Source organism: Molothrus aeneus, chromosome 5 (assembly GCF_037042795.1).
Source record: "Molothrus aeneus isolate 106 chromosome 5, BPBGC_Maene_1.0, whole genome shotgun sequence".
Taxonomy (NCBI): Eukaryota; Metazoa; Chordata; class Aves; order Passeriformes; family Icteridae; genus Molothrus; species Molothrus aeneus.
This window is the reverse complement of record NC_089650.1, coordinates 64,054,862-64,079,287: the sequence shown is the minus strand read 5'-3', so window position 1 is coordinate 64,079,287 and position 24,426 is coordinate 64,054,862. Positions and strand designations below refer to the sequence as shown.

Sequence of the window (24,426 nt, the reverse complement as noted above, 5' to 3'; positions counted from 1 at the left end):
CCCCTACAATTTTTTTTTTGTCCTTAAATATATGGTTTAAGGTGCCATTTGGAGCTCAGGAAAGAAAATGTATTTTATTTTTGACAATATATCCTTTTCAACTTGACAGTACCCTTTTCAATAATTCAATGAGATCAGTGAGAAATAAAAAAGGAGCTGTAGTGAGTCAACTTTGCAGCTCAGCAGTGAGTGAGTGGCACTACAGCCTCAACACAGGTAATAAAAGGGAGAAAGAAGGATCAGGGCAGAGAGCCTGAAAATGAATAAACCAGCTGAAAATTTCTTTAGTGACAGACTTATGGAGCAAAGAGAGACATATTATCTCTCTTTCCCATTTAGCATGATGAAATTATACCTTGAATGTAGCTGGAAAAAAAATTATTCATCTTGAGCATTGCACTTGCCTCTTGGATTTACTTTAATTTTTCTTTGGCAAATTTTCCTGTGGGAAAAATAGGCACCAAACTTCATTTGACCCGTGTTCTACTTGGGTTTCTTTTCTGTTCTAAATGTGTCCTTTCTACTTTCTTCTTCATAAAATAAGGGAAGGGCAAACAGCACATGACCTCAGTTGTTGGTATGAAATATGACAGGATAAGCATTGGTAATAAAACAAGAAACTCCCCCTTTTTTCCCTTCCAGGCACCAGAAAAAGCTCACATCTTCATGCAAATCTTGTATTTTAGGATTATCTCTAATTGGGATGTACCAGACTTAGAGGTTTTAACTGCAGATTCTCATAATTCACTAAACTGATCAAAGGGGAGGTTTTTACCAGCAAATCTGGGTCTCCTGGGCCCATCTCTAATCACACAGAAAAAGAGGAAAAATAAGAAGCCTTTTCTCTCCACTTGCCAAGCATGGATCTGTGTGGGAACTTGAACCCACCAGCTGCCAGAAGTAGGAACTTTGCTCTGAATCTTTGATTCAGGGAAAACCCTTTGGTTTTTTTGTTGTGTCACATTCCAAGGAAGGTTTATGGGGCTGTCAGATACTGCCTGAGCCCTTAAGTCCTGCCAGCATGGAAGTATTTTTGGTTGATGCAGGAGCTTCCCACCCTAAATGCTTAATAGGTCTCCTGCTGATGTTTTGCATCAGAGCTGGGGACTGGAGTTGGCTTCCCTGGTCATGAGGAAATGAGAAAACTGCTTTTCTGGGACAGGCAGAAAAGACAGGCTTTTCTGTGGCTCTCTGCAGTGCAGGGCATGCTCTCCACTGAGCATGTTAGCACATCTTGCTCACAAACAGAAGCTGCAAGGACTTGAAATGGGCTCAGCCAAGGAGATGAGTTGCTGTGGGGGTGATGGTGCTGCTGAAATCCTCCTGCCAGTTGGGGATGTCATCAGCACTTGGGTTTGGGGAAGACCCTCATGGTTTGCACCCACTGGTGACTCCAGGACTTGCAAATGCAGGCAGGAGGCACATGGGGGCTAAAGTCATCCTGAGTAACTGAAAAATCCCTTTGACAAGATTTCTTCTCCTGGCAAGATGAGAAGCCTCAGCTTCTCCTGTGTTTGCTGCTCTAGAATGTAGTCTGGGGATTGTTTATCCAAACATGTGAAGTGTTTTAATGTAATGACCAATCACCATCAGCTGTGTTGGACTCTGAGGAGTCAGTCATGAGTTTTTATTATTCATTCTTGTTAAACCTTCTGTCTGTATCCTTCTCTTTCTTTAATATATAGTTCTAGTATAGTATTCTTTAATATAATATAAATATCATAAAATAATAAATCAGCCTTCTGAGAATATAGAATCAAATTCTCATCTCTCACCTTGTCGGGAAACCCTCACAAACTCAACAAGTAATGAAGTGATGGAAGCAGAAATTTGGAGTCATGTCTCCAAATGAGTTCAGAGAGCCCCTTCCTCTTTCACTGAGGTCACTGATTTGTTAGAAAGCCTGGCTGGAACAGAGCTTGCTGACATTAGCAGCAATTTAAAATGAATTTGGCTTTTTCTGGGAATAATTGCAGGTACTTTCTTTAAAGCAGGATGGAGAAACAGTGTCCCTGGTGGGCCTGACAGTGTGCTCAGGGGGAATGAAAGGCTGTAGAGTGTCCCACACTTTTTCCCCTGGCATAATGTCAGACATTGGCAGGGATGAGAACAACCCAAGGGATTTCAAAGGCTAGAAAGTCCCATCTTGAAGGAATAAGCCAATATTTAAGTAATGAGGGTTAGCACAAAGCTTTCCCAGGGCTGGTGTGCTCTGTTACAGCCCTATGGCAGTGCTCTGACACCTTCCTGTAACAGACATAAACCAGTGTCACAGCACTTGCTGGACTAGATCCACCTTTTTGATGGATATTTTATATATTGAGCACCAGAAAATCTGTTGAGAAGGCAGAAAGGGAAAAGAGGGAGATCATCAGCTGGTATAAAGCAGAACAAGTCCATTAGCATCAATGGCACACAGCTGGCACCAGCTGAGGCACTTCTTTGGCTTTTCCCTGTAGAGCTGCAGTGTGTTGCTTGTCTGAGAGCTGGCAGGACATGGAAACCCCTGCCAAGCCGTGTGTATGAGAAAATGTCTCATCTGTGTGCAAGGAGCCATGGCTTGGGTGGGCACACAGGGATCCCAGTGCACCCTGGCACCCAGGAAGCCTCTGGGTCACTGATCCTGAGAGATCAAGAGAGTGAATTGAGAATATTTCCGTGTTTTCTCTTTTTAAAATGCTTTTCATGCAGGCATTTGTTAGGAGCTGGGAGGCATTTTGCTAGAGCTGCCCTTTGGTCTGACCCAGCGTGGTGGGTCTCCTCCTCCTCCACACAGACAGGTGGTTGAGGGGTCTGTAATTTCCACAGCAGGCAGACAAAAGAGAGAGCACTGAACCCACCTTATCTCTCTTGCTCAGTTTATCTTTTGTGGCTCTGTGTGTGTGTGTGTGTGTGTAAGCACCACAGTGCTCCCCTTGCCGGGCGAGTGCAGTTGAGGGATCTCCATTCAGGCAGGAGGACAAACCCTTTGCAGAGCTGCTCATTGCATGTAGCATTTAGAGGTGAACACAAAGAAAGAAGGGCTGGAAACCCGCAGGGTATGATCTTCTTTGTGCTTGTGCTTGTGCAGTTAAAGGGTGAGAAACCCAGGCTGAGATTTTTGGGGCTGACAAGCAGCAGCATCTCAGGGGGCTGTTTCCAAGCCTGACTGGGCGTGGGGAGCCTTGAGCTGGGCATGCAGAGCTGGGCTGGAGCCACCAGCAAATTCGATGTGGTGCCACTGAGAAGCAGAGCAGGAAAGTTGAAATGTGGGGTTGTTTGTTAATGCTCCCTTGGAGCCCCTGCTGGAACACCTGGTGGGTGCAGTGTGGGGTGCACCTATGACTTCAATAATAACACTAAAGCAGGTAAATCAATTAAAATATTAACTAAATAAGCAATCTGATACTACGTCCCTTACATTAAATAACTTCTTAACACATATCAAAAATATCAATCATACATTGTTACAAAATGAAACAACAATAAATTTTCTTTTATTAACACACAAACATAAATATAAAAATTTTAATGAAATGTTATATAAATTTATCTGATTATTCAAAATCCATTTAGAAAATATACAACTTTAAGAATATATCAAAAATAAAAATGAATAATAAAACTTAACTAAGCAATTTATTTAGTAAATAAAATTTAACACCATAATTTAGAAAATCTTGCAACAAAATTATACATTATAATAATAGTGATGATGATGATTATAATAATAAAAACAATAATAATAATAACTTATTTACTTCAGTATATGCAACAAACAACTTGAGGGGACAGGAAGGTTGTCCATGCCACAGTAATATCCATAATCTTGGAGTCAGGGAAGATGTTGGGACCTAAAGCAATCTGCCTCATGCCTGGTGCTTTTCCCTGGTGCTCTTCACATTGCTCCCCATGTTGCCCCAGGGCTGATGCAGGAGGAGCAGTGTCAGCCCAGGAAAAGGTGGCTCCTTCACCCAGCTCTGCCTGCAGCCCCTGCTGTGACTTTGCCTGTGGCAGACTGGGATGGTTGATGGGCAAATCCTGTTTATTTGTGTCCATGGCCTGAACCAAGGATGATCCATGCAGCTCCTCCTTTCCCCCATGCCCCTGCTCCTGGCATCTGCCCTCTTCTCATGTTTTTCTGTCTCTTGGGATCAACTGTATAAAAGGACAAGATAGCCTGAATAGCCTGAAAGCATCATTGTTGATGATTTGGTATGAGGTGATTTTTCCTCCTGCACAACACTTTTTTTCAGAATTCAAAGCTAGCTCAGATATCTGTGCAGGTGCTGTGCTGATGATATACAAGAGGGACCAAATGCACTCTTGCTTAGTTGGACTGACTATTCAAAGAGAATGGTGATAAAAATCAACACATCCCAATTTATTTATTTTCTTTTATTTTTCTCATCCTGAAGATGTTATTCAGGATGCAAAGAATGAGCAGGTTGGTGGAATAAGAAGATGTTTTTACAGATGCTTTTTGCAGAGCTGCACTTGAAGTGTTTTGTTTGGATTTTTAAATGTCAAGGCAGTCCTACTGTTTAATTGAGATTTAAATATGAAATAGGTTCCCAAACAGGCACAGACTGTGCAATGTCATGTCCAATATTAAAACTGGCACTTGGCTACCTCTGCCCTTCCATTTAAACAGCTCAAAATTGAGCACGTGTACAATTTGGAAGGGTTGCACTAAAGGGATGCCTGCATTCCCTCAGCTTCTCTCTTTGTTAAGTACTTAATTATTTTTGTTGCCTTCTTACCTATTCATAAGTGGGAACTGCTCTGTGTCTGATGTGGGTAATTTCTCATTGTATTTGTGCTTCCAAATTGACATTTATAAATTAAACAGCGGTGTAACATCCCAGAGAGCACCAATGTGGCACAATTAGGGATGTAATTGCATGGAGTCACCTGGGAGGCAGTTGGGATGGGGAAGGCATTGCAGACATTACAGATGGGGGTGACAGAGAGGCAGAAAATGTGCAGAAAACTCACCCAGACTTTCCCATTAAAATTGTGCTCATCACTTTACCCTGGGGAGGGAGGGTGGGAAAGGCATTTGAGAGCTGAGTGCAGGGTGTGCTTTCACTGAGCTCAGATGGATTTTCTCTTTAACTTCACCCCCAGCAACATATTGATTCCTAATGTAGAAATTGTAATGCCTTGTGCTAGGTATGGAAAAAACACTGGAAAGAGCAATTAATTTCTCTGCTCCTGCATGCTGAGCCCTGTTGCAGGTTTGTGGGTCCCTGAAGACCCATGGTGCCACCTCACCTCCTCCCAGCTGGGATGCTCTCCCAGATAATGTTGCACAGGTAAAACCAAGCCAGACGCGAGCTTGGAGAACTCGGGAGAGGGAACCATCTGCTCCCTAAGCTCTCTAGAGTTGTGTTTACTTCTGCCTTGGTCACATGGCTTGGCTTGTAGCCTCCTTTCAGATGTGATTATCATCCTAATTGGCCCTAATGAGAACTACACATGCAGAGGAAAGGGGATAGTGAGTGTTCCACCCCCAGCCTTGTCTTATCTCCAAATTACACGTAATAGGAAAAAAGATGTGTCTTTTTTTATGTGTGTGTGTGTATGATATATACATACATATATATATATATCTATATCTATATCTATATATATCTCCATCCTCTGCAGTGCTGTTGCTTTCATCATAACTTTCAGCCCCTGAATATGTTTAACATGGGATTTTTTAGCTTCTTTAGGCAAATAAGGCCGGAAAAAAAATTGTGGGGGATACTGAGTGAGTTTTTTCCTTTCCTGAATTGGAGTTAAGACGAAGCAGGTGATATTCTGGGTGCAACAAGCATCCTGCTGGTGCCTGCTCCAGTGTCACCCTTGTGCTACCAGCACTCCAGTCCTGCCCTGGGAAGGGCAAACCCCCTGTGTGAAACCCTGCCCATGTGTTTGCAGCTCCCTGGCAGAGCTGCTGCTCCTGAGGGACCTGTCTCAGTTCCTGCTTGAGAGTTTCAGCATGTGACTGGGTTGGATCTATGAAATTCATTTCTTGTTGGGTAAACAGCTTGTGGTAACGTGCCAGGGGCTGCTGACACTGTCTGTGTTTGGACAAGTGACCTCCTGGAGAAGGGCCCCTCAGCAGCTTTATGATTAACATTTTAATGGCATGCTATCAGGGAACATTTCTCCCAGGAACAAATACCCGGAAAAACCCCATGACTTCAACTGCTCCTGTGGTTGGAATTGGCACTGCATGGTTGCTAGGTGTGCTGGAGGCTGTCCAGGGGCAGCTGAGGCAGAAGAGGTTCCCTTGGAGCTTGTTGAGGTCCTCTTCTATCACTGGGAAGGGAAAGAACTGCTTGCATGGTTACACCTCCTCTGTTTCTGCCTAACTGGATAAATGGCACTCTCAACCATTTATTAGGCCAGGCTGTTGTGATTTATTGGATGATGCTTGGAGGGATGCCTCTAGTTTATGGGAGTTGCATCCTGTCTTGGAGTTGGGATTAACCAGGGCAAGGCACAGCCTGGGCTGTGCTGGACCTGTCAGAATAGACCCTGAGCTGCCCTACTATGCTGGGGGAAAATGAGGTGCCATCCTTCACATTTAATGACCATTTCTGGGAGCAGAGGTGTTCTCTAGGCATATGGAAAACCTTTCACCCTGTGTGTGTGTGCCACCGTGGGTAAGTGTGAAAATGAACATGGTGGAGCTCAAGCTGGGGGAGAGGAGTTGACTTCCCTGAACAACATTCCTGATAAAAGCAGGAGCAGCAAATGGGTAGCTTTCTAAGGGTTCCTTCCCATCTTTAGGGCAGTAAAATTCAGTTTGGTTTCTATTGCCAAGAAGCTTTGAAAAGCTTTGAATTGACTCTGTTCTGTCCTTTGCTGATGTGACTCAGCATAGCATAAATCAGTATGGCTTCATCAGCACAGTAACTCAGATAAGTACAAGGGAAGGACCTGGCCCATGGATAACATGGAAATAATATAGAAAGCCAGGGATGAATAATTTCAGAATATAGATGTAGTCATGGTAGTAGTAATAATAATAATATTTTCCCTAGTGGGAGAAAAATAGACCTTTCGTGGTTGTTGTGCCTGGAGCTATTAAATATGGATGAGGCAGATGAAATGCTGCTTCTCCTATTACACAGAAATGAATAAACAGTAATTCTCAATCACTATATGCATCTCAGGCTTAAAAAAACCCACAAAGACAAGTTAAATATGAACACCTGCTAACATTCACTTGTGCCACTCTGAGGCTCTGTCAACAAAGAGAAAAGGTTTGCTACTTTATAAAGCCTCTGATGGTGACCCAGCCAAAGGATATTTACCCTTCTAAAGTTGGGAAAATCAGTTCAATGCCAAACAGGGGGGTTCAATAAACAAGTTCACTGCTCGACTCATTGGGTTGATGATTCTTTTTGTTTGCTGCAGCTTTAGCAGTGTGTGATGTAGTAAGCAAAAAACACTTCTGCAATTTTAAATTGTCATGGCCAAGATGATGCCAGCCTTTTAGTGACTCTCTTTTCTGGGGAAGAACTGAGCTTTAGTCCTGTCACAGATGATAAAAGTGTGGGGACAGCAGCCTGTGATACAGAAGGAAGGCTAAAGCAGAAGGTGTAGGGAGTAGAGGCTGTGTGTGATCTGGCAGCATGTGAAGACATTCTTCCAGTTCAGCAATGGGTGATGGCCTGGGGAGACCTGGGGTTAATCTGCTTTATGACCTTCCTTGCCCTAATTCCCGTGTATTTCATATGTGTGACAGCACTGCCTAATCCCATGGGGAGTTGTAAAGATAAATGCATGAGAAATTTTGAGGGTTTGGGCTATTGTAGCTGCATTGGGATGCAAAGGCAGATTGGTGTATGGCATTTAAACCTTGGGATGTGAACTTTAGCTTAACTAGCTGCTCTGATCCCACAAGGAAGAGATGACTGCTATATGCAGTGCTAATAAAAGGCCCATCACTTAGAGCAAAGATAAAGGAAGACAGGGGCTCTGTTTATTCCACAGGAGATCACAGAGACTGTTTCTTCCATGTATTTTTGATGCGGCTTTCCAAACTGTGTTTTCCCTGGACATCTTGTGGCAATTCTCTGCTAATCCTCTGAAGTCAGAGGTTGTCTTCATTACTACATGTCTGATGTACTACTAGATGACTGGGTTGCTTAGGGGAAAATGCAGTTGTTGGAATTAGGCAGTATTTTACATGCACTTATCCTTGGTTTTTGCCATGACTTAACCCTCAGGAAGTTCCTGTCTGCCTCAGAGACTGCTTCACTCTCCATGCATTTTGCATTTATGCTGCATTTATGCTGCTGTTTGCTGCTGCTCTGCTGCATTGATTGACCCCAAGAACAGCTGTACTGGGTCAGAGCAAAAATGCAGCTCATGCAGTGCCCTGTCCTTGCAGACCATGTCTGGGGAGGAATGCACAGGTCAGCATTTAGAAATAATGCAATTATAATACCATGGGGTATTATAGTACCTAGGTGGTACTCCCCTAGAGTTCTGTGAGATGTGTGCAGGCATTTTCTGACAATCAAATGGTGCCTTTAGTGCTCTGGGATGGATTTTATAACCAGTATTTATCTAGCTGTTTCCTGAATGCTTGTTAATGGCTGCTCTGTCCTGTGGAAAGAAGCTGGATGAAGTGTTCTCAAGTGTGTCCTTGCTGCCTACCCTCGTGTGCTGTCACCTCATCCTTGCCTCAGAAGGGACAGTGACCACCTTCCCTGCTCCACTCCCAGCTTTATTCTGCCACCCTCAGTTTTCCTTTCTGGGCTGCAAAGTCTCAGTTGATTCTGTAATCCCTCATAATGTCACTGTTCCATCATTTTGACCATCACTGTCCCCTCCCTGGTGCCATATCCTGAGGTGAGGAGAAGGATCCCAACAACACAAAGCCCTCAGGCTGTGGCAAACTTCTTCCTTGGTGACCCCTAACACTGGATATTAAATGGATTTACCATTTATTTCACGCTGTTCTCTGTCTTTTAACCACTTCTTTGTTCTTGCAAGAAGTTTCTCCTATCCCCTGACAGCTCATCTGCTCAGAGATCTTTGACGCACCCCACTGAAATCTGAAAAAACCACATCAACAGCATTTTCCCATCTGCATAGTTGTTGACCCATCCAGAGTATTCCAGTGCATTTATGAAGCCTAGATTTCCTTCTCTAAATTCTCAGTGAGAATGTTCAAAATGTTCAGTAATTGTATCTTTGGTGAGAGGGATATGCTTCAGTAGAGTTTTTACTGACCTGCTGATGTCAGTTTTGCTAATCTGGAGTACTCTGTAACCCCTGATTTATTTCTTTGCATCCCTTTTCTAAAGTTACATTATGTTAGCTGCCTTCTAAATTTTGGGCACACATAAAGCTTTAAGAGGGAGACTCCAGCCCGTGTTTAGTTTCATGCCCACATTCCCCTAGAATGGTTGGGTCAGTCCAGTCCATGACCCCTTTTACCAGCCTTGTAAAGAAGGTTTCCAGTGTAAAAACCTTCCCAACCCGTCCTGCAATGATCATACATGACAAAAACTCTATTTTTTGGTGATAGTCGTGTGTGTTTATTCATGCTGCATCTGTGGTTGGTTTCTTCCTGGTCCATCAGTTATCTGGCTTCTCACATGTGCAGAATAAATCTTTATTGGGTTCCCTGCCTGGTGCAACTGTTCTTTAGGTGCTTTTCCCCACCCTTTCAAGTTCTTTTATTTTAGCCACCGGAAATTGAAATCCATTTTTGCTTCCTCATTTGGACACACAATTTCTGAGTTTGAGGATGTTGTCTTACTTCTCACACTTTCTCTTGCCCAGCTGCTTAGCCTGCCAGACTTCTCTGTTTCAAGAATTTATTTACCTGGGGCATATATTTGGTCTGTGTTTCCAGCATCAATATTTTCAAACAGTGCTTATGTTTCCTGCAAGTTTTATCTCTCCTGGTTTTGTCTCCCAGGACCTTCTTGTTTTGACAACTTTATTCATTTTTACAGGTATTCCTTTAAAATTACACACAACACTGAAGATTTAACACAGCGTAAAAGTGTAACACAGCTTTCTTTCCTAAGAATTCTGGGTTTGTCTCATGTCTCCTACTATAGGTTGAGAGTTTCTTGCCTTGGAGAGTGAGGGGGAATCCAGTTCTTCAGCTCTTGCACACTCCTTTTGCTGATTGTCTCTACCTCTAGTCATAGTTTAAAAACCATTCAGTATATTTGTGGTTAAAACCCATTCTGTCACATGGGAAAGCAGTTGGTTACTTAACATATTTAAAATGTCTTTCACTGGAGAGTTATGGAATGAAATTATCAAGGATCAAATTTAAAATGAACAAAGAAGAATGCTTTATCATATAATTTGTACTTCATTGTGCTTAATTCTGCGGGAGACTGAAATTGAAAGTGTAAATGGGTTGGAGAAAATGAATGACAGAGATTAGTGCAGGACAGGTAGCTGAGACATGGGTCAGTGCAAATGTCACCTGAGCAGAGATCCCTCTCCTGCATCTCTCACTGCTGGAGGCTGAGGGCTAAACAGGGTGGGAGGATGTCTTGTTCTACACGAGCTCCATTTCTTAAGCTCTTTGTTAAAATTAAATTCCTACCCCTGGAAGAAAGCAAAACTTTTCCCCAAGGAAGCAGCGTGTTTTTTCTGCTATTCCAACAATTTCACGTACATCCTTTTGACTGGTCATGGGCTCAAAGGTTATTTTTCTATATTTTTTTATGGGCTCAAAGGTTATTTCTTCATGGTGAACCTCCCCATATGATCATGGTGGGCAGAGATGCTGTCTCATTTTGATATATTCCTAAATTCCAGGGATCAACTTGTGCCCTTGCTGTCAGCATCCAGTGTCCAGCCCATCCTCCCCTTCAAGCCTTTTCAATGACAATAAACAGAAGCTCCCCAGGAAGCCAAATTTCTGGAATATTTTCTGATTTTTTTCTTTAATCAACTTTTAACCTGTTTGGAATACTCTGCAGCCCATCTCTTCAGTGGGCTGGTGTTTCAGCCAGAGCCACACAACCTGTGGCAGCTTTTTCCAGCTGGACCGTGCAGAGCTTGGCTCCTCAGCCTGCTGCCAGTGCCCTCTTCTTTGCAGTATTTTTGGGAACTGGCTTTCAGGTAGCCTTTACAGTGCATTAGGAGAGATATTCCTGCAGTCCTGCTCATTCCTTCTCACTCTGCCAGTGTTCCCCTGCATGATGGGTCTGTCTGGAGGCACAGAGCCTTTCAGGAGCTGCTGTATACCTTGATCTTCCAGCCATGAATGTCATAAGAGCTCCTTTCCTGCTAGTGATCTGGCTTTGAAGCCTCCCTTTGGGGAGGAGAAGGATCCCAACAACACAAAGCCTTCAGGCTGTGGCAAGCTGCTTTCTTGGTGATCCCCAACACTGGATATTAAATGGATTTACCATTTATTCCACGCTGCTTTCTGTCTTTTAACCACTTCTTTGTTCTTGCAAGAAGTTTCTCCTATCCCCTGACAGCTAATCCCCTTTGGGGTTCTTTAAACTTGTGGAGTGCAGGTCACCTGGGAGGAAAATATACTGCTTCCTTTCTGTCCATGAAATTATGCAACAGCTTCCACGAAACACAGAAATTATTGCTGTCAGCTTTGAGGAGTTGTGTTCTCATCATCAGCTCTTGGGCCATTTTGTGGTGCCTGCCACCCCTGCTGCCCAAGGTCTGGGCTGGGTTATCTGGACCCACATGAAGGATGGGAAGCACAGAGGTGGCACTGTCCCTGTGTGTGTGTAGCATGTCAACCTGAGGTGGAAGTCAGTTCTGAGAAACTTCATTTTTAAAACCAGTCAGGGCGTGTGGCAGGCATCTCCTGGGAAACTCATCATTGTATTGTGAGACCATAATGTGCTGTGATTGCATTTCAGATAAAGGGAACCAGCCTTGCTGTCAGATTGTTTCTGCTGAAGTGTTCCAACATAGGAGGACATCCCTATGCTCAGAGGATCACTCTTTGGCTCCCTGCTTCATCTGGATCCATGGCTAGGCTGGGAAGGATTTGGATGGAAGCTGGTGCAGCTTCTGGTTCCTCACATCTCCCTGGGGAGTTTATTTCTGCCAGTCCCTGTGTAACTCCATGACATCAAAAGATGTGCCTTCAGAGCAGTGTGGAGAATTGTGACAATGGCTTTATGGGGGGAAAGGTGTGCTGGTGCTGAATCTATTTGGAAAATAATCTCAGTAGTCTCAGCACAGCACCATGAAAATGGAGTAATGGAGAAATTCCTCATCAGCAGAAGCTGAAAGAAACCCCCTTTTTACCCTCAGTTTTCATGAGAAAGACCAAGGGTGGCACAGTGGAAAGTGTGGCAATTGTTTTTGCAGAAGTGTCTGTGAGTTGCAAAGGCCCTGGTAACTTTGTTTGCAGTTAGACTGAAATAATCTTTGCCAGAGTGTTTATTTTCAAGCTTGCCAGTTGCTAGGCAAACCAGTTCTCTGAGTTTCTTAATGTACCTCAGCTCAGGCATGAAACCACATGTGGATACATGAGTGAAGAGGCTGGGGAATAGAGAAGCAAATGCTCTTCCCTGTGTTTAGAGAGGTGGCCACTGGGAGTAAAGCTGCAGATGGAGCTCTGAATATCCTGCAGTGCCTTTTCCCACCAGAGCTAAGCTCTGAGCTATAAAACAATTTATTTGTATTCTTGTATTCCACCATACCGAATTGTCTTTCTCTCTCTCTCTCTCTCTTTTTTTTTTTTTTTTTTTTTTTTTTTTTTTAATTCTAATCTGCAACTTGGAGTGGGCAAGGATACAAAATGCACATCATTTTTAGCCCAGATATTTCAAATGGATCTGCAGGGCTGGCCGAGGCAGCAGGATGAGAACAGGCCAATTAGAGTTTCACAGAGCACAGAAGGGCTCGTGGACAATGGGAGTTGTTCAGCTGTGCTTGTGACAGCTCTGAACCCTGTGGCCTCCTCTTTCAGTGGCTGCTCATCACATTCATGGAGGTGCTTCCTGACTGGGGCTCCACATTGGATCTGGAGGATTGCAGTGGAAAAGGCAGATGCTGGGAGATGTGCACTGGTTTCATGGTGCAGTTATCTAATCTAAATTTGCCCTTAGAATAGGCAAAACCATGCTGTGATCATCTGCACTAATGGCTGGGCATCCTAGGTGATCTCTGTGACCAAAGTCGTGCAGCAAATGGAACAGGGGGTTTTGGCTGACAGGGTTTAAGGATCCTACAGATAAACAATGGCTGTCATTAATTAATTAATGACAGTGTGCTGTCATTAATTTTGGGTTGGGCATAAGCATCTGCTGCAGATGCTTTTCAAAGTACAACAGGAATGTGCACTTTTAGACGATGCAAAGCTCCCAGCTTTTAAGTAATGAAATTAAATAACAGTCACAGAATTGACTGTTGACTTGAATTAAAGTTGGAAAATACCTCCAGGACCACTGAGTCTGGCTGTTAATGCTGCCATCCTCACCAGCAAACCATGTCCCCAGGTGCCACATCAGTCCATGGAGTTCCTGCTCCTCAAGGCCCTCACCTGTGGAATGGGCAGTGCAGCTCATGAAAGGCAGGGTTGGTGTTTGAAAATCACAGCTCAAGGGATACAATCCTTTGCCTCTGAGCACTGGGGAAGGCTACCAGAACTGACACTGTGGCTTCATTTTGTAGAGAAAGAAACGCCACTTGAATGAATGAGGTGCTGTGCAGACTTTTGTATCTTGGATTTGTGAAGTTCCAGACACCTTTAGGTGAAACTCTTGGCTAAATGGGAGTTTCCCATGGATTAGTCACAGCTGCAAAGTTATTTGATCTTTGGGCAGTGGATAGTTCCACCTTCACTACAGATCTCTGTAGAAGGAATGTAGGAATTGTTGGAAGCAAAACTATGGTGTCTGCCTTGCTTTGCTTTGCTACAATATCATCTCCTTGTTCTATAATTGATTCAGCCTCTTGGAGAATGACACACTGGGACAGATCTTTTCTTGAGTTTCCATGTGGAGAAAGAAGAAGAAGAAGAAGAACCAGGCTCTTTCAAATTGGTGTAATCTACTTAATATGGCCAGATAAGATCTCCAGAAATAATAGACTCTGCATATGTCAGTGTTAGAATAGGGAAATGCTTTGAAAAAAAAAATCATGGAGATCACTTATGCCTCTAGAAAGGCTTGGGGTCATTCCTAGAAGAAAAAAGGTTATTTTCTTGTGAGAATGCTGCCATCAGATAAACCCTGCGAGATGATGAGCTCCTTTTGACTCATAAGATGAAAGTGGAAAAAAAGGTACTTAAATATTCACTTTGGAAGGCAAGTGATCATCAGTGGGGGAAAAAAACCTGCTTAACAGCTCATTTGTGAAGAGTATAATGGAAGGAAGATCTCAGTACAGAGAACTGTATGTTTTTCTTGATAGCTTTACTGTGACTGCCACAGAGGATGTAATGTAAATGTAATAGGCCTTTAAAGACAATACTTCCCTTTCTAATAGGGGTCAGGATTAATCAGAAGGGAGCAAACAGTTCAGGAAAGAAAATGACTGTAATAACAAACACGACTGGGGAGCTGAGCTGGGCCAGTTTCCCTTTTTAGCATCCATGCATCACTGTCTCACAACAGACTGCATAGCATCCTATTAAATTAGCATACACCAGGCAGCTCAAACAAATTAGTTCATCTTAGAGAGGGAGGAGGTTCTTCAGAAACTTCCTTTTTTTGGCTTAATTTCTGTGCCTTGTGTGGTTCATTCATCTTTGAACCCAAATCTTATGGCACTGAAGCCTGCATGCCTTGTTCTGCTCTGCACCTGGTGGCTTTTCTTGGCTGGAAGTCTCCTTGGTTGGGTGTTTTGGTGCCTTCACCCTGCTGCTGCGTGAGCTGGAGTGACAAGAGGTGCTGGTGGTGTGTGCCATGCCCTGCTGTGACCTTGGAATTCATCCTAGAGTAAAGAATTAATCCCAGCTACAGAATGGTTCACATCGTTTCCACGGATGTTTTCCTTGAGTGAAAATCATTGTTTCCCTCTAAGGGGGTTGTTGCCTTCTGGTGAAGGGGGTCCAGGGCTGTGAGGGAAACCACCTTGACTATACTGTCATAAATTCATGCTTTATGCCTTGCAACTTTAAATCTGTGTTTTCTGGCTTCATAGAAGTCTCTTTCCTCTAAGTAGCTTTCCTTTAAGTAGCTGACATGGATTTCCAATTATAATCCCAGTTCTTTTAGTGGGTGGGCTCTTTTTTTTTTCTTTCCCTGAGATTATTAAATATTGAGCAGCTAAACTATAAGAAATTATAAGCCTCAAATGGACATTAAAATTCTTGCAGCTGACTCTGGTGACAAAAACTGTCAAAACACTAAGCTGTTGTAACTGTAGACAATAGTACCCACAAAAAACAGAAGTTAAATCCAAACAAATAGGAAATCTCTTGGTGGCTACACAAGATCAAAGCTTTGTGCTGCTCATTCTGTTGCAGACTGAAATGGTAAGTGGAAACCCAACTGGTTTAAAAGGAGGTGAACAAAGAAGCTCTGCCTGTAGTGCGGCATTTATTGTTGGGTGGCTCTGTCATGGCTATAAGCCCCAGCAGAGATTTGGGCATTGATGGGGTTATCTCCTCCCAAACCTGTTGTTAAAGGGGAAGCAGCAGAATGACTGAAAGAAAAGTCTGGAATTCAGGATTTTGTGCTCCCCAACCCTGGGCATGGTAACTCAAGGGTCCTTTCATGCTGTGACTGCTCACTGCAAGCTCACAAATGTTTTAGGATATCTTGGACAAAATGCTGAGGGAATGGGCATGGGGCAATGGCTCAGGGCTCAGGGAAAGGTGTGAGTGCTCCAGGAAGGGAATGGGCATGGGGCAATGGCTCAGGGAAAGGTGTGAGTGCTCCAGGAAGGGAATGGCCATGGGGAAATGGCTCAGGGCTCAGGGAAAGGTGTGAGTGCTCCAGGAAGGGAATGGCTGTGAGGCAATGGCTCAGGGCACAGGGAAAGGTGTGAGTGCTCCAGAAAGGGAATGGCCGTGAGGCAATGGCTCAGGGCAAGGTGTGAGTGCTCCAGGAAGGGAATGGCCATGGGGCAATGGCTCAGGGAAAGGTGTGAGTGCTCCAGGAAGGGAATGGCCATGGGGCAATGGCTCAGGGCACAGGGAAAGGTGTGAGTGCTCCAGGAAGCAGCTTCTTGCTGCAGGAACAGAGCAAAGAGTATCTGTGCCCCTTGCCATTGTTGGAGTGTCCATCAGGATATAGCAGCAGCATTTTGGCACAGAGGGAAGTGCTGTTCATCGTCTGTGGTGGGTTAAGAACAGCCCCGGGCTGCAGCATCAGGCACCTCCACGGGATCATCACTGCGGGCAGGGATTGGGACCAGCCCTGGAGAGGGGAACTGGGGTCAGACACTGCCCAGGGCAGGGCCATTCTGCTGTTAGAGCAGGCACTCGTGGGGCCCCAAGGTAGGAAACAGCATTTTCAGTCGTGGCTGGGAGGCTTAGTGGAAATTAAATGAGTAGGGAGGCTAAAAATACCGGTGTTAATACAGTGATCCCAGTTGTTGTGCTCTTGCCCAGGCAGAGGAAGCATTGCCATAGAAGGGGCTGCAGGCTTGGAACTGTGTGTTTGATGAATGAAAATAGCTAGAAAAAGTATTTGTGCTCTAAAGCATAGATGGCTGCCACCAGATTAGTCAGCTTTTTGCATGAATTTATATTCAGTTCTTGGGAATGTAGAGAATTTGGTTCCTGTACCATGTGTAGCACAGTCCCAAAATCCTTCTCCTTTCCTGTTGGCTGGCTAAAAACCCTCTCCACACTTTTGTGTTTTTAACTTTGCATTCAGACATCACCAAACTATTGAATTGAATTGTAAATTCATTTTCATGCAGCTGTCAGAACACTGATGGACATGACTTTGGAATAAAAATCTTTATTTCCAGCTTTAGTTGGCTTTGTGTTGGGATGCACCTGGATGATGTGTGAGGAGAGTGAGGAGGTATTTACAAAAACAACTGAATAGAAAATTTAAAAAAAAAAGCCAAAAGAGAGACCATGAGTTGTGCAGAAAAATGGCTTAGTAGCAGGACCAGAACCCCCCTGGTGTGTTACAGAGAGCTTGAGCTCATCCTGCAGTTAACTCCTTGAGGCCCATGGAAGAAGATGTGAAAATGCTAACAAAGACTTTTTTCCCTCTGTTTGTGGTGCAGTCCAAAGTCACCTTTCTTTGGAGAATCAAGGAGCAGAATTTGAGTGTGGCTGCCGAAGCCACACTATGAAAATGACCTTTAGTTTGATTTGTCCCCCTTTGATTCAATCAGACTTTCTGTCTCAGGGTGGATGGACATGGTATATTTTTCACATGTTGAGTGTTCACTTTTTTCCCCCTGGTTTGGCCAGGGCAAAGTGCACATGGGAAGCCGATTGTGCAATAATTAAGAACATTAGCTATATGCAGCCTGAAGATGTGAAATCTGTTTCCTGGCTATGTCTGTTGACTTAGTGTGGCAGAGCACCTGCTAATGCAGTGGAAAACTGCTCAACATTGAGGCTGAATGGAAAAAATGAAGTTCTGTCCCTCCATCAGCTTTGTCTTCATTTTGTCAGTATTTTTGTCACAGCAATTTTTTTGTTGAATGAGAACAGATTTGCTGTCTCAGTATATGCTGCTCATTGTATTTCAGAAATTAAATGTTCATAATAAGTTATAGTTCCAACAGAAGAAGGAAAAACTTAATTGTTCTTTATTTTGCTTTGATCTGCAGGATAGCCTAGCCTTGCAGCCACTGCTTTCTCACAGAAAAGCCAGTCTGTTTGGGTATGAATAATGTTCATATTTCGATGTTAATCTTGAAATTATAATCTTTAAATCTAAATAAAAGATAAATAATGCATGAGAAATAATTTAAATGGATCAAAACTTTAAATAATAGGCATCTTATAGGATACTGCACAGTCCAGGTGTTTGCAAAAGGGTGAGGAGTCAAAACATCTCAAGCACCCTCTAGAATTTGCAATTATCTCAATGTCACTCAACAAGTTCTTTGACATCTTTTTTTTCCTTACGTTGTTCCTAATTCATTTGGAAGTTATCTAAATAATGAAATTATTCCATGCCTTAATTAGAAGTTTGAAAAGAGCAATTCCTCCAGGTAAATGATAATATGGTCAAAACTTTCAAAAATAGGTTGTTGCCGCACACGGATTTTGGCAGCTAAAAGTGGTTTCACTTTGCAGAAGTTTCTTGCTTACCCATTTCCACCCCTCTCCTACTTCCTCAAAGACATGATACTTTTTTGCTTGTTTGCTATCATCTGCAGGCTGGACAGGGAAAATTCCTGAGGGATTTGGAAGCTTTTCTTTGGAGAGGTGCAGATTTTGTCCCTGAGCATGTTGGAAAGGTTGCATTTACCTCCTTCCCCGCTGAAGGGAATGGTGCATCCCAACCATTGCAGACACATTTACAATCATAATTTTTAACTAGCTAACCTCTTATCCCAATTTAAAAAAAATCTATATCACAGCATGACATTTGGTTTATTCATTTTTATCATACAGCAGTGCTTGATGATGTTTAATGGAAGCCACGGCCTTTCATAAAAGTCCTGTCATGTTGATGGTGTAAAATGCAATATTTTCCTACCCCAAACTTCTATCTAAAACTTTGTACAAAACTATATTTTAAATCTCAATAAAGAATTGTAATTAATTCTTAGAAATTAATTGCTTTTTTTCATTAATATAATGATTTTAAAGGAAGTATTAATTCCTTTTGGGTAGAAAAAATCTTCAGCAAGCCTGCTGAGCTGGTAGTTCTGGGCAACTTTTTTGAGAAATTGGGGATTTGCTGTAGGATATGTTGCTGTTAGCAAGAAAATGAGCAGCCTTGTCTTTGTGGCTTTCTCTCTGATATTTACCTATTCATGCCTGAGTCAAGAGGGGTTTAGTGGAGGCTGAACTGTGTCATTAAGAGTGGATGAATTCAGCTGCATGTTTGAAACTATGAGATAATTGCTTGCCCATCTATTCAGTATTTTTACTCTTCCCTGACTCCAGGCGTGTCTTTGCTGCCTCTCCCTTGCTGGTGCTCCCTCCCACCCTTTCTTTCTTTTTGCCCTATATTGCTGAGTCTCTGTTTAACACTCTGATCCCTCTCTGCATCTGGTCCCTTCCTTCTCTTTCCTTCCAGCACTTCTCTTTCTTTTGTGCACTGACTCATTGCTTTGCCCCCTCCCTTGCTCTGTGAGCCCAGGGGTGTATGAAGTGCACAGAATAATGCAGACTGCCTCACTCCTGCCCTCCTCACATCTCCCTCCTGCCTTCCCAGCAGATCCATCCCAGCTCTCCCCCTCCCATTGCTCTTCCCAGCATTAGCAATTTCATGCCATGGCCTCATATAAAAATCAATGTAAAAAAGCACCCTGTCCGTGCCTGGGGTTGACATGGGACCAAACACTTCAGCTGAGCTTCAGGTTATTTCATGCTGTAATGAGAAAGGCTGTTAAGGAGATAGGGAATTGGGTTTCATGAGTATTGCAGAGCTCCACAAAAAAATTTCATTTAAATTCACAGAGGCTCTTTCCAAGCAAGGAAACCATGTCTGTCCTGATAAGTGGAGGAAGAAATCCAGCTAAATGAGGGAGCCAGCTGAAAAAGAGGTGCTTCACAAAGTTAACCATATTGTGTGGAGAGGAAATAAAGGGATTTCCTCTGTTTTGTTGTCTGAGATCAGCAATGAAATGCAGATTGGGATGGGAGCTCCCTGTATTTTTATAATATCATAAACACTGGGAGAGCTGTGTGATCAGTAAATAATATTCCTGGTGGGAATATTGCAGCTTCCAACACCATTTAACTGAGGGCAAGGAGCCTGTTCCAGACACAGCTGGAGTGAAGTGCTGTGCTGAAAGCTTAAGCAGATGGGACTTGAGGGGTTCATGAAATACAGCTGGGAGCAGCCCTGTGAGTTTCTGAGTGCTCAGGTCTGCAACCAAAGCTGGTAAGCACCCAGAGGTCTCAGGGCTTTCCAGCAAAAGGGTTTCATTGCAGTTCTGGTCTGGCTGTCCCAAGCATGAGGGTCAGGATGAAAACCTTATTTGGTGAATTGAATGGCTAGGGCTGTCAATAACAGGAAAGGAAATAACACAATTAAGAACACTCTGGGTGGCTTATTTGTGCAAACCACTTTCAGCTGTGAGGACCCTAAATTGGAGCCTGTGATGCTCTGACATGCTGTGGTGGATTATACACAGAGCAGAAAAGAGGAAATCATTCTGCTACTCCAAGTGGCATAAATGTAGCCATAGTCTGTCCTTTTTAGTGAAAATGAGGCAAAACATTTCTTGATTCAGAGGACCACTGCCCCACGTGGACAAGCTGTCAAACATCTGCTGTATAACATGCAAAAGTCTTTTTTCCTCAATTTCACTATCACTACTTCCCTATCTGCTGGCTACAAAAGCATTTCTGGGTAAACAGGTACTTTGTTTCCAGAGCAGAAGCCTCTTCCTTTTGCTTATCCACTCGTGATTCATGTGGCTGTTTTGCACCTCAGGAGCTGCTGGTGAGGTCACAGCAGCCTGCTTGTGTCATCCAAGTGCATGACCTAAAAAGGAGGAGCTTGTCCAGGAGAGGAAATTCTTTTGTTTATCCACAAAACATCTAGATAAGCAGCAGTTGTCAGGAATGAAAGCCAGAGAAAGTTGGTGGTAGCCAGATGAGGCTGTGACCAAACATTAACCTTTGAAGAGCAGGCTGGAGCATGGTTGGGTTTGCTCAGCACCCTCTGAGCATTTATCAGAGTGAGCTGTGTAGGAGAGCAGAATAATCTGCTAATTAGGAGAAATAATAAAGGAAAGATTGCTTTTATTTCTTCTAAATAAAACACAAACCTTCACAGAATCATAGAATCAAGGAATGGTTTGGGTTGGCAGGAGCTTTCAGGATCATATAGCTGCAAACCCCTTCTATTAGACCAGATTGCTCACCCTGATCCTTCAGCTGTCATTGGGTTAGAAAAGCCCTTGGACTGATCTCTCTTGGACCAAGTGGGTGCTTCAGGAGAGGGTTTTGGTGAGTAGGAAAAATTATTTGCTGTTCCTCATCAGGTCAATGCTCCCTCTGGCCCAGTACCTTGCTGCTAAACCAGTACCAAGTTCCAGAATATAAGGATGGTCCTATTGTACCACTGCAAAGTCTGTCCAGAGTAGCAGAGTCCGAATGATGCTCAAATGCTCAAAAAATCTGGAAACCAAAAAAATGTGTGTATAGCACTGACTGTGATGTTTTCCTGGCCTCTTCTTGGTTAGGCCCAGAAGCCTGGGAGGAAGCACTGACAGTGCAAGGAATAATAATACACTGTTATGAAATAACCCAATGAAGGAGGGGCAGTGCCCATTTTTGGCAATTGGCTGCTGTGATGATGTTTCTTTATTTGTGTAACCCTCTTGGGGTAACCATAGGGAGGCTGCTACTAAGTCCAATGTTTAGACTTGTGATTTAATCCAATTCTTTGGCTTTAGTGGTTACACACATCAGTTTGTGCTGTGGAATATCTTTGCATGCATAGAGAAATTCTGATGCAGTCTGAGTCAGGGTTGATCCAATGGTGAGGAGAAGCCCAGGCAGGACCAGAGTGGGGGCCCTGACCTCTTGTGGTGACTGAGGAACCAGGAGCACTCCTGCCACTGGTGTGTCACTTAGCCCTGGGGACTTTGGCCTGCTTTGTGAATTAAACCTCCAAAAATCTCAAAAAGGGGAAAAGTTCCTCATCCACCAAGTCAGCAGGCAGGCTGTGGTCCATGCACCTGTGTACAGAAATGGTACTTTCTCATTTTCAAGCTCTGCTCATATCTCTGCTGGATGACGGTTCTTTATTGAAATGTTTGTGTTTGGTAAGCCTTTAATGCACTGCATGAGTGTGAATGTCTCCATATGTTTGTAAAGGCAAAGAAAGATATTTGTAATGTCATTTCTGTGTTTAACAAGAGCAGCTTCCAAAGGACACCAGAAGAACTATGTTCAATGGTTGTGTTTCAGTTAACAGGTTTCAAAGAAAAAACACACCTTTCAACCAGGGCTTTTCTTCTCTTCTTTCAGGGGTGCATTCTCTGAAGTTGTTTTGGCTGAAGAGAGAGCGAGTGGGAAACTCTTTGCAGTCAAATGCATTCCCAAGAAGGCACTGAAGGGGAAGGAAAGCAGCATAGAGAATGAAATTGCAGTGCTGAGAAAGTGAGTACCAGACCTTCATTTCTGCCCCTTTGCTTCAGCTAAACTCCCCTGCATTCGAGGAACAGTGATTGACAAATGTGACTGAAAGGTTGTGCAGCCCATCACAGGCAGACAAGATCATGCAAATTTAAATGGTGCTGAAAATGTTTTGAGAAATGCTCTTCTTTCATATTAATGCAGCCACATAACTGCAGAATGGGAAAGGAGTGAGGCTAGAGTAAGTCTATGATGCCATAAAGAGACTTTATCCACTAAGAATGCCAGCAGTTGTGTCACAGGATTTGAGCAGAGCAGGAGCAGGGTGATATTTTTTAAATGCTTAAAACAGTCTGTTGCTAATTGCTCTAAAATGATGCCATGCCATGGATTGTCATAGGAGATGGTGTTAACCTGTGCCATAAAGATGAGTGGTACCTCTGTACTTCTGGAAGGGAGATGTGGTTTTTTTCCCTTACTTTGGCTGGAATACATGGGTAAGAAAAAGGAATTTCACAATTTCTGTGAATTCATTGTAGTTATTAGAGGCTTGATCCTTACCTCTTCCTGATCTTATGCCCTGAAGGTGGGATTCATCTCACCTGACTTGAGACATTTGGATCTGAACTTATCACCCTTGACTTTCATTCTGGGAATTAGAAAGAGATTGGTTACTTTAGGATTGGTTCATGTAGTGTGTTTTAAACTTCTAAAAGTGCCTTCTCATTGAGTTAAAGGCAGCACAGTTATACAGAACTGCTCTGCACTGGACGGGGACATTCTTATTCCTGCTGCACTTCTGTCCCAGGTGGGACTTCTTGCCCCAGTGCTTGGTCATGTCAGAGCTGAAGGCTGATCATCTGGGCACCACATGACAAAACAGATCCTAAAAACTAACTGGATGAAGAGCTCAGCCAGCCTAAGTCAAAGGAGCTGGCTCAAGGGCAAATTCAGACATCTCAGCAGGCAGAGGGGATCCTTTTCGGTGGAGAGACATAAATGGGGCTCCAAACAGCTACAACTATTTGTAGCAGTGCCCTCCTATTGCTGAGCCCACCTTGGGTCAGTACAAGGTAAACCCAGTGAGAAAAGCAGCATGTTGTCTTGCTGTGTGGTGTTATTGAGAGCCTGTCAAAAAACTCATCCATTGCCATGTCTGTAAGCAGGCAATAATGGCCAATAACCACAGCTTGACAGTCTCTGTGTTGATGGGTTTGTCCCCTGGTTCTCCTGTGGGGTGTAAGAGGGGCAATATCCACGTGCAGTAAGAACTGACTTGCATCAGCCTTGATCCTGAGCTGGCAGAGCAGAGAAATCATTCAGGTTATTTCTTGCTTCTGCACTGTGAAGCGTTTCTGTTCCCTGCAAACAACTTCCTGAGAAACCAGGAGGCAGCACCCAGGCTGTGCTATTCCAGCTGCAAGGGCAGGAGAGTGAGTGAGCAGAAAATGCCTTAATTTCATGCAATTAGATCTACTCAATCTCTTGTCCTGTGCACGTTAGGACATTAAAAGAGACTGTCCCTTTTTTATCTTCTGGTGTCTTCTACTTAGCTGTTGCTAATACAAACTTTGCCTGTCATTGTCTTTATTCTGAAAATAGACATCCTTGCTTGCAGATGCAGTATTGAATTTGTATGTGCCACCAAGGAAACAATTAGAAAATAACAAACTAAATTCTGCCTACAGCTGAGGAGAACGGATATCAACCTGTTCCTCTGTTTAATGAATTCTCTGCTTCAAAAGCTGTCAGTAAAAATAGATTGAGAGTGGTTGAATGGATCCTGAGCAGCTGTTGCTAAGCTCCATCTAAGCGCCCTTGCTTTTGTTTCTTGTAGCTTAACACTGAGTGGCAATGGCTACTTCTTGTGTTGTCTAATGAATGGGTGGGACCCCAGAGCCCTGGGCTTCCCTGCAGAGCTCTGAGGTGCCACAGCCTTCAATGTACCATGCACTGAAGCACCTCATCTGGAGGATGTGCACAGAGGATGCCTGGCAGCACCAGCTGGTCCCTGTTCCCCAGGGGAAGGTGTAGAGACACAGAAGATGGATGTAAAGCAAATAGAAATATGCATATGTGGATGCAAAGCAAATAGAAATATGCACAGGTGTTGATCCTCATCTCCCTGTCTGGTTTTGCATTGTGTCTTTTGAGGGTGCTTTAACTCTGATGGGATAAAAGTCCCAAAGACACCCTGCCTGGCTAGAATGCAGACAAACTCCATGAGATCCTTCAGAGAAGGGTCTCTTGTCTTACACTGGACTTTCTCCTCCTATCCTCAATCATTAGAATTC

At 43.6% G+C, this 24,426-nt stretch overlaps 1 protein-coding gene across 3 annotated transcripts in view; it reads left to right on the top strand.

Annotated features, from left to right (window-relative positions):
* The window catches only part of CAMK1D (calcium/calmodulin dependent protein kinase ID), a 220,382-nt gene that overhangs the window by 70,712 nt on the left and 125,244 nt on the right, over nt 1-24,426 (top strand). For all 3 annotated transcript variants that reach the window (XM_066550996.1, XM_066550998.1, XM_066550997.1), the window contains exon 2: nt 22,025-22,156. In XM_066550996.1, coding sequence (XP_066407093.1) covers nt 22,025-22,156 — 132 coding nt within the window. The remainder of the gene's footprint in view (nt 1-22,024; nt 22,157-24,426) is intronic.